Source organism: Triticum urartu, chromosome 3A (genome assembly GCF_056163025.1).
Source record: "Triticum urartu cultivar PI428250 chromosome 3A, HENAU_Tu73, whole genome shotgun sequence".
In the NCBI taxonomy this organism is placed as follows: domain Eukaryota; kingdom Viridiplantae; phylum Streptophyta; class Magnoliopsida; order Poales; family Poaceae; genus Triticum; species Triticum urartu.
In genome coordinates, this window is record NC_141875.1 from 532,458,252 (window position 1) to 532,468,063 (window position 9,812).

General features: G+C 43.7%; 1 protein-coding gene across 10 annotated transcripts; it reads right to left on the reverse strand.

Moving 5' to 3' along the window:
- Nucleotides 1–2,958: 2,958 nt before the first annotated feature.
- LOC125544871 (WAT1-related protein At3g30340-like) lies at nt 2,959–9,812 on the reverse strand. Of its 10 annotated transcripts, none has more exons than XR_015619286.1 (5): nt 9,503–9,812; nt 8,973–9,221; nt 7,846–8,124; nt 4,849–4,916; nt 2,959–4,753 (listed from the first exon to the last, which is right to left on the reverse strand). XR_015619286.1 is itself a non-coding variant. In XM_087547586.1 (4 exons), exons 2-3 carry the CDS (start codon nt 9,099–9,101, stop codon nt 7,888–7,890), a joined length of 366 nt encoding a protein of 121 aa, XP_087403712.1. In that variant the 5' UTR covers nt 9,102–9,221; nt 9,503–9,812; the 3' UTR covers nt 2,959–4,916; nt 7,846–7,887. The 10 variants fall into 10 exon arrangements, 8 of the variants coding, with proteins under 8 accessions (XP_087403712.1, XP_087403710.1, XP_048564607.1 ...); XR_015619285.1 differs by adding an exon at nt 6,297–6,393 and having other exon boundaries at nt 2,960–4,916; XM_087547586.1 differs by having other exon boundaries at nt 2,959–4,916.

Below are 9,812 nucleotides of genomic sequence, written 5' to 3' on the forward strand. Positions count from 1 at the left end.
AAACCAACCAGCATCAACTACAAGGAGTAATCAACACTACTAGCGACCCACAGGTACCAATCTGAGGTTTTGAGACAAAGATCGGATACAAGAGATGAACTAGGGTTTGAGAGGAGATGGTGCTGATGAAGATGTTGATGGAGATTGACCCCCTCCCAATGAGAGGATCGATGGTGATGACGATGGTGATGATTTCCCCCTCCCAAAGGGATGTTTCCCCGGCAAAACAGCTCCGCCGGAGCCCTAGATTGGTTCCGCCTCGAGACGGCGGCGCTTCGTCCCGAAAGCTTCCTCCCTATTTTTTCCAGGGCAAAAGACACCTTATACCAGAAGATGGGCATCAGGGGCCTGCCAGGTGGCTCACGAGGCAGGGGGCGTGCCCAAGGGGGTAGGGCGCGCCCCCCACCCTCGTTGACAGTGGCTGGCTCCCCTCTGGTGCTTTCTTCGCCCAATATTTTTAATATGTTCCAAAACTGACTTTTGTGGGGTTTCAGGACTTTTGGAGTTGTGCAGAATAGGTCTTGCTCCTTTTCCAGCCCAGAATCCCAGCTGCCGGCATTCTCCCTCTTCATGTAAACCTTGTAAAATAAGAGAGAAAAGGCATGAGTAGTGTGACATAATGTGTAATAACAACCCAAAATGCAATAAATATCAATATAAAAGCATGATGCAAAATGGACGTATCAAAGATCATCTCCCTTAGGAACGATATAATGAATTTTAAGCAACTTGATCATGAACATGTTGCACAATCTTGGGAAAGGATGAAATTGATGATAAGAAATTGCCCTAATCACGATTTAAGTTTATGGATGATCATACAAAAAATTTATGCCAGATTGAATTTTGCATCTAGAAATCTTTTAGATTCCGCCGCGGGAGGTACTTTTATGCAAATTACATTAGGAGAAGCTACTAAACTCCTAGATAATATTATGGCTAATTACTCTCAATGGCATACCGAAAGATTTTCTACTAGTAAAAAAGTGCATGCGATTGAAGAAATTAATACTTTGAGTGGATAGATGGATGAACTTATCAAATTAATTGATAGTAAGAGTGATCCTATTGATCCCAATGATATGTATCTGCCTACTTTGATTGAGAACAATAATGAATCTATGGATGTGCATTTTGTTGGAAGGAACAATTTTGATAATAACGCTTATAGAGGTAATTTCAACCCTAGGCCGTTTCCTAGTAATTCCTCTAATAATTATGGTAATTCCTACAACAATTCTTATGGAAATTATAATAAAATACCCTCTGATCTTGAGAACAATATTAAAGATTTCATTAATTCCCAAAAAGCTTTCAATGCTATGGTTGAAGAAAAATTGCTCAAGATTGATGATTTGGCTAGGAACGTTGATGCTGCGCTTTTCTCATATTGATATTTGCTAAGTTACTTTCGTTGATGCTGCTGTTACAATCATTACAGAACTACTATTGTTACTGTTACTACAACTATCAAACTATCATACTACTGTGCTACTAAACAGTTTGCTGGAAATATTTAGTTTTTAAGGTGTGATTGAATTGACAACTCAACTACTAATACTCATAAATATTCTTTGGCTCCCCTTGTGTCGAATCAATAAATTTGGGTGAAATACTATCCTCGAAGACTGTCGCGATCCCCCATACTTGTGAGTTATCACTAGGTAGTATCCCTTATTGTATTGGTGGCCATTGGCCTCAAAGTTGACCTTTGGGTAGTTGCCTTTTGCAAGCCTTCCGAACACCGGAGATCGCTGAATCACATTGATGTCATTGTAAGAACCTACCATGCCAACAAAGAGTGACAAATCCAGATATCTTGTGATGCCATAACTTCAAGTATGCAAGCTTTAACATGCCCCTGCGAAGCAAATGGAGAGTTCTTCCACTTCCGATGCATACACCCTATGCTATCGAGCATTCCTAGAAAGTAGGAATGTCCAAGTCCGCATGTCGGTGCCACTTCCAATTATCTCCACATACAGCAGTAGGCCTGTCCAAGTCCGCGCCCGCCGGCGATGACCATGAAGGTGAGGGCGGCGTCAATGCTGGTGAAGGACCGTGCCTTCTCATGCTCTGATGTCGCTTGAACTACATTTGTATTTCCCTCAAAGAGGAAGGGAGGATGCAGTACATTTATGGTAGGTATTTCCCTCAATTATGAAACCAAGGTATCAATCCAGTAGGAGAACCAAGCAACACTATGTAAACGGTACCTGCACTCAAAGAACAAATACTTGCAACCCGACGCGTAAGGTTGTCAATCCCTCCATGGTAAAAAGATAGATAAATTTGTGATGGATTGGATAAATAGCTCTCGATAAAACGCGAAACAAAATAAGTAATAAAAAAGTGCAGCAAGGTAATTTTGAGTTTTTGGAATAATAGATCTAAAAATAAAAGCAAATAAAAATAGATCTCAAAGCAAATATGATATAGAATAGACCCGGGGCCGTAGATTTCACTAGTGGCTTCTCTCAAAAAAAATAGCGCACGGTGGGTAAACAAATTACTGTTAGGCAATTCATAGAAGATCGAATAATTATGACGATATCCAAGGCAACGATCATTATATAGACATCGCGTTCAAGATTTGTAGACCGACTCCTGCCTGCATCTACTACTATTACTCCACACATTGACCGCTATCCAGCATGCATCTAGTGTATTAAGTTCATGGAGAAACGGAGTAATGCAATAAGAACGATGACATGATGGATGTAGACGAGATCCATTCATGTAGGAATAGCCCCCATCTTGTTATCCTTAATAGCAACGATACATGCGTGTCTTGTAGCCCCTTCTGTCACTGGAAAAGAACACCGCAAGATCGAACCCTTCACAAAGCACCTCTTCCCATGGCAAGAAAAATCGATCTAGTTGGCCTAACTAAACCAAAGATTCAAGGAAGAAATACGAGGCTATAAGTAATCATGCATCAGAGATCAAAGAAGACTCAAATAATATTCATGGATATAGATCTGATCATAAATTCAAAATACATCGGATCCCAACAAACACACCGCAAAAAAAGAGTTACATCAAATAGATCTCCAAGAGACCATTGAATTGAGAATCAAAAGGAGAGAAGAAGCCATCTAGCTACTGCCTACGGACCCGTCAGTCTATGATGAACTACACACGCATCATCGGAGAGGCACCACTGAGGATGATGAACCCCTCCGTGATGGTGTCTAGATTGGATCTCGTGGTTCTGGAACTTGCGGCGGCTGGAATTGTGTTTTGTCTACTCCCCTATGGTTTCTGAAATATTTCGGCATTTATAGGGCGAAGAGGCGGTGCGGGAGGCCACCGAGGGGGGCACAACCCCCCTGGGCACGTCTGGGCTGCTGGGCGCGCCCAGGTGGGTTGTGCCCACCTCGGGCCTCCCCTCGGGTACTTCTTCGGCCCATGTTGTGTCTTCTGGTCCAAAAAAATTCTCCAAAAAGTTTCGCTGCGTTTGGACTTGGTTTGGTACTGATATTCTGTGAAGTAAAAAACAAGCAAAAAACACCAACTGGCGCTGGGCACTATGTCAATAGGTTAGTCCCAAAAAAATGATATAAAGTTGTTATAAAATAATTGTAAAACATCTAAGAATGATAATATAATAGCATGGAACAATCAAAATTATAGATACGTTGGAGACGTATCATGCTCCGACGCCGGGAAGGGCGACCATAGATGCCGGCAAGGGGTGGGCCCCAGTGGATGCGGCGTGGCCGTTGGGAAGTGGTTGGATGCGGCGGCGGCCTGAGTACTGTCGAACCGACCAAAAAATGGGTGGCGGCGACGAGGGCGGGGGTGTCGAGCGTGAAGGAGGGAAAGGAAGAATGACCGATGTGCCACCAATGGGTGGACCAGGGAGAGGACAAGGACGGGCGTCGCACACGTCGGCATTGTGTCTGCGATGCCGCAAACTCAGCCCAACTTTGGACCGAACATGGGTCACAGCGGACAGAAAAACGGACACCTGCCCATTTTCGTCAGTGCATTGGCCCACGTTTTCTATCTGCGCGGATCCAAACGGACGCGGCCGGACCAAATGGGTCTCCGCATTGGAGTTGGCCTAATTTCATGTCGGGAGAGTAAGGGTTTTTTTACCGGCTTCTTGCCCTAGGGTGACCAAACTTGTTCTAAACCCTTTCTTAATTAATAAATGCGGCAAGTCTTTTACCCATTAAAAATAGAAAAAAACCTGTCAAAAATTGGGGATCGGGTGTTGTTAAATCTTCTACAAACATGATTTTTGGTTCTTAAATTTGGTATTAGTTTTGCTAAAAAATAGTCGTTTATCAAAAGACGAGCCTAGTCCTTTTTTTGGCAAAGACGAGTCTAGTCTTTTTTCTTTGTGGTAATAGGTGTCTCATTAATAAAATAAAGATTCAGTTATAAGCCATGTAAACAACGGCATTACATGACTGAAAAGATAGAATAATCCTATACAAAAAACCAGCGTATGTCCCTCTCTTTCAAGGCAAAGAAGACAAATCACCTTTTCACCCGAGCTCGACGCGACTTCATCGCAGTTCTGCAGCTTTACGAACCTTCAATGTAGTTTGCCTAAAGCAAAATCATAGCCGTTGAAAAAAACAGACTGGCGCAATGTGTCCGCGGACATGCAATCTAACTCCAGAATTGGCACCCCAGCACAACTACGACATCGGAGGAGGAAACCAAAACTGTCAGCTGCCAACCACCAAATCAGCACAACATGCACCTTCTTGCAGTTGTCACCTGCGTAGAGAGCTGTCTGCGCGTACTCCTGAATGTCAAAACCTCCCAGCTCCATCGTGACGTCGGAGACAACGCCATAGCAACGGAGACAAAGCAGAAGGAGAAACACACCTGAAGGGGTCGTTGCCGCCGCCTCGCCGAGACCATCCATGAACCCTAACGCCGCCGATCTAAAGGATCTGCAAACACACAATGTCATTAACTCCAAGACGCTGCCATAAAGAACACCGACGGTGTGAGAGTGGAACTGAAGCAGATTTATTCTTCCGAGCGTCACTCCCATCACTCCAACGACGCATCACGACTTACAAAATCAATCCCTAGCTACAGTGCGGAGGAACAACAGAGTCCCCCTTCCTCCTGCCGTCGAAGCAGTAGTCGGAAGGAGAAGGGACCAGCCCTGGCCGGTGGAGATCGGAGGTAGAGGGTCGCCTCCCTAGTTACCTTCACGTGGCAGCGGCTAGGTTAAGCCGAGCCTAGTCTAACACGACGAATTGATTTGGCAGCTCGTGGTAGTGGATGTGCGTACCGGGCGTACGTATGCGTAAAGCGACGCGTGGCCCGGGCGGCAGCGCACGGCGCGCGTACCCGACCCACCCCTCGGCGGTCCGGGCCGGGAGGGCGCCGCGTCTGGCACCACTTGGATGGATCGTGCGAGCCGCCGCCGTGAGCGCGCGCGGCGCGGGGCCGTAAAACACACCCGTTGTCGAGCGACGTCACACGCCGCCCGCATGCGCGGATGAGTCCCACAACCGCATGGCATCTCTCGCGTGATCAGTGTGTACGTGCAAGGGGGCGCATGCGTGCGTGCTCTAACAAACTGGCCATGGGCATCTAACTAGTGGTTCATGCATATGCATGAATGGAGAAGATACTCGTTTTCGCAAGGAACATGCATGAGGGTATGGATATGGCCGGGGTAGCGTGCCTTTTGCGGGTAGGCTAGCAGCTCTCCGCTCCAAGTTTTGTGGCCTACCGGAGTGCATGAAACTGAGTATTACTAATACTCCCTCTAAAAAGAAATATAATAGCGTTTAGCTCATAGTGATCTAAACGCTTTTTATATTTCTTTACGAAAGGAATACTAATTTGTGTTCCCTGGCTTGCTATGGTCACCGTGTCAGCCTTAGAATCACACAAGTATTAATTGGAGAGCCGTTGATGCGGATGGACGCCTGATATATTATGCTCCGGGCCATTGGCTCCAGTCCCTTCCTTTCTCCAGCATACTACTATTGCTTACAACACAGACCAAATTGGTCCTGATTTGTTAAGAAACTCCACTAGTAACGCATATATCTTTCTTTAGCATACATGTACACTCCAAGCATATTTTGAGTGGAATCAGTTCAAACACACGTTATGTATTGGTTGATGAATTAACACTTAATGGAATGACGCCTCATCCATATATTGTTTACGTTTCATTTATATATATATATATATGTATATATATATGTATATATATATATGTATATGTATATATATATGTATATATATATATATATATGGAATGTGATAACTGTCAATCATGTGGCAGATTGCAAAAACTACCGCACCTCCCGAACGAACCCCCTCCTTCGATCCGATTTTCTCCTCCCCGCACATGAGGTTGCGTGCTCTCCCCGGTTTTCTAGGTCGCTGCACCCGAACTATCTGCAGTTAAAAAAAAAGAAAAACACAGGCCTTACAAGAGGATTGAAACCACAACCTACCATACTAAATGTAACAACAACAACCAGCTGATCTAGCTCCCTTTGCTGATTCTACAAGAGTTACATGGAAATTGTATCTTCCTGAGACGAGATTGAAAAAAAAAGACAGCGATCGATAATTGAAAATCCAAACCAGTGGCCTCACTTGTCCAGGTTTCAGGACTTTACGCCCTAGTTCCATCATTTTTTCTGCACGTTTCACGCCGGTTCACATGGTTCACAAACCCGATCATCCTCTTCCCTCCTTTTTAGATGCAAATTACCACAATATTTTCACCTAAGTTATCAACTATGTTGGTCGTATATTACCATGTTATTTACATAGAAGTTAATGAGGGATATTTTTCAACAACCTTTTCACCCTTGGTTAAATTTAACGCGGTGTCTTATGTAAGTTATCAGGTATGTGGTTCGTATATTATCGTGCTATTTTCACATAAGTAACCAGGGTATGTTTTTTAATATTTTCCCCTTTGATCAAATTTACCATGGTGTTTGTAAGTAACTTATCGGGTATGCGGCTCATGTATTACCGTGCTATTTTCACATAATTTACTGGGGGTACATTTTTCAATAACTTTTTCCCCTTCTTGCTCGAAGTTCTCACGGTGTTTATACGTACTTATCGGGTATACGGTTCATACATTACCGTGTTATTTTCACATAAGTTATTAGGAGTATGTTTTTCAAGAACTTTTTCCCCTTCTTGGTCAAATTTACCATGGTATTTGCACCTAAGTTATCAGGTATACGGTTCATATTTTATCATGTTATTTTCACAAAAGATACCAAGGGTATATTTTCAATAACATTTTTCCACTGTTCAAAGTTACCGTGGTGTTTGTATGTATGTTATCGGGTATCGGTTCATAAATTACTGTGCTATTTTCACATAGGTTACTGGGACTATGTTTTTCAACAACTTGTTCCCCTCCTTGGACAGAGTTACCGTGGTGTTTGACCTAAGTTATCAAGTATGTTGCTCATATATTACCATGCTATTTTTATATAAGTTATCCAGAGTATGTTTTTCAAAAACCACATGCTATTTTTATATAATCTATGGGTTGATTCCATGAGTTTTGGGTCTTCTATGATTTTGTTTTTTGCTTCACTAGTTCCATGAATGAACAACCACATGGATTGGTCAATCTTAGCACAAGCATGATGTAGCTGACCTGGTTAGCGTGGTCAGAATTTCCCACTGAAGAGGCTAGGTCATGGGTCGATGCACCATGTCAGCATCACGAAGGAATGCATCATCACAAAGGACATGCCAGACGCGACCACAACCCGAATTCAGGTAAAATCAATCAAAGTCGATCAGCGGCAAGCCATGTTGTGCATAATGTAGCAAGCAATTCAAAAGCATGATGGTTGGTTGGTTTCTTACGGAGTACATGAAAGTGATGATCTGGAACTTGCTGGAGATGGTCTAGCCGGCGAGGTTGCGCTGCACGGTGACCTGGATGAAGCTGAAGACCACACCTATGTAGAAGGTGATCACCATGGCGCCGTCTAGCGAGACGAGCGTGTTGGCGAGCTTGGTGGCGCCGATGGCCGCCCTAAGGTTGAGCGACTCGGAGCGGGTGACTACAACGAGCATGAAGGAATGCTGGGGGATGGCCATCCGGCGGTTGGAGAAGCCCGTGTTAATGAGGCTCTCCGCCATCTGATAAGATAAAGAGAAATGTGGTTTATCAAGTCGAAACAATACAAATTTATCGGCCAAAACAAATACAAGTTATTGTGCTGACACATCATAAATTATCATGCTAAAATGAAGTTACCATGCCAAAAAATAGAATGAGTTCAACATGTTGACAAAGTGTGAGTTAAATGTGGTGACACTTCAAAGTTATCAAGCTGACATATTGTTATCATGCTCAGTTTGCATAATTATCGGGTTGAAAGTAAAAAAACTGTTCAAATCAGATCAGATTAAAAATGCTGACACGGTATAAATTATCAGGCTAAAACAATATGGATTATCAATCAAAAAAAATTCAAGTTACCATGTTGAAAAAAATAAAATGAGTTAAATAGGCTAACAAAGTGATTCTTACCATGTTGACACACTAGAATTTATTCAGGCCGACATACTATAAATTATCAGGTTCAAGCCGCATAAGTCATCAAGTTGAAGTTAAAACATGAGTGTTCAAACCAGTTAGAGTTAAACATTTTGATACATCACAAGTTATCAGGCTGAAGTTTCATAAGTTATCTGGTTAAAATAGAAAAGAATAAGTATTCAAAGCGGTTCGAGTTAAACTGTTGGCACGATATAATTTATCAAGCTAAATCAATATGAATTATCAGGTGGAAGTAATGGAATTACTATGCTGAAAAATAAAATGAGTTAGACAGGTTAGCAAAGTGATCGTTATCATGCTGACCCACTAGAAGTGACCAAGCTGACACTGTAAGTTATAAGCTTCAGACTTTATACTTCCTCGGAACAAAATACTCCTCATGTCAACTGGTCTCAAGGCCAAGAACAGAAGGAAACGCAAGTACCTGAATGGTCAGCCCCAAGATCGATGACACCATGTTTGTGCAGCTTTCGGAAGGTCTTGAGGCCCTTTCATGATATGTAGCTGAAGCGGTGCACGTCGATGTCAATCTCAGGCCATTGGTGATGTACATTCGATTACCACATATCACACAATTTAAGAATAGCAACCAAATGGGTTGATCGAGCAACGCACTTCAGTTCTGATGGACCCCATAGAGGATGAGCGCAATTATGGCACCATGATCAGGAACCTGTCACATACACATACAATTGAAAATAATTTATTCAGTCTCATAGGTATAATTACAAAAAAGTTGAGGGCACTCATACCACAGCAAAAATAGATGACAATTTGGAATTTTTGAAGACTTCTGTCCATCAAACTAGGACTTCAGAGAAGGAATTTTTCAATTTCCATAGTAACTGATTCAATGCTATATTGTTTGAACAAAATTGAGAGAGAAAAGAGGATGATTGCGCCAGTGGAAACTTTCCTCAGAATGGTCAAAGAAGGCACTCACCATAAGCTCACCTGTCGATGTAGTAGGCGGCGACGGTGGATCGTCCATTTGATGAGCGGCGGCGGTGGTCAGAGGTGGCGGATGGGGTGGCGGAGGCACACGACGCGCGGGGTTGGCCCGACGATGACTTGTGGAGTCGAGGAGATGGTGGGAGGTTGGGGATAGAGAGCAGCGGCGGTGGGCATGGACGCGGCGGTCGTGCGACAGGTGGCTGACGGCGGTTGTGCACCGGATCAGCCGTCGCGGCACGGCAGAAGCTCGGGAGGAGATGGGGGCGGGACGGCGCCGGCCGGGAGCAGGGGAGGAGATGGGTGTGTGGCG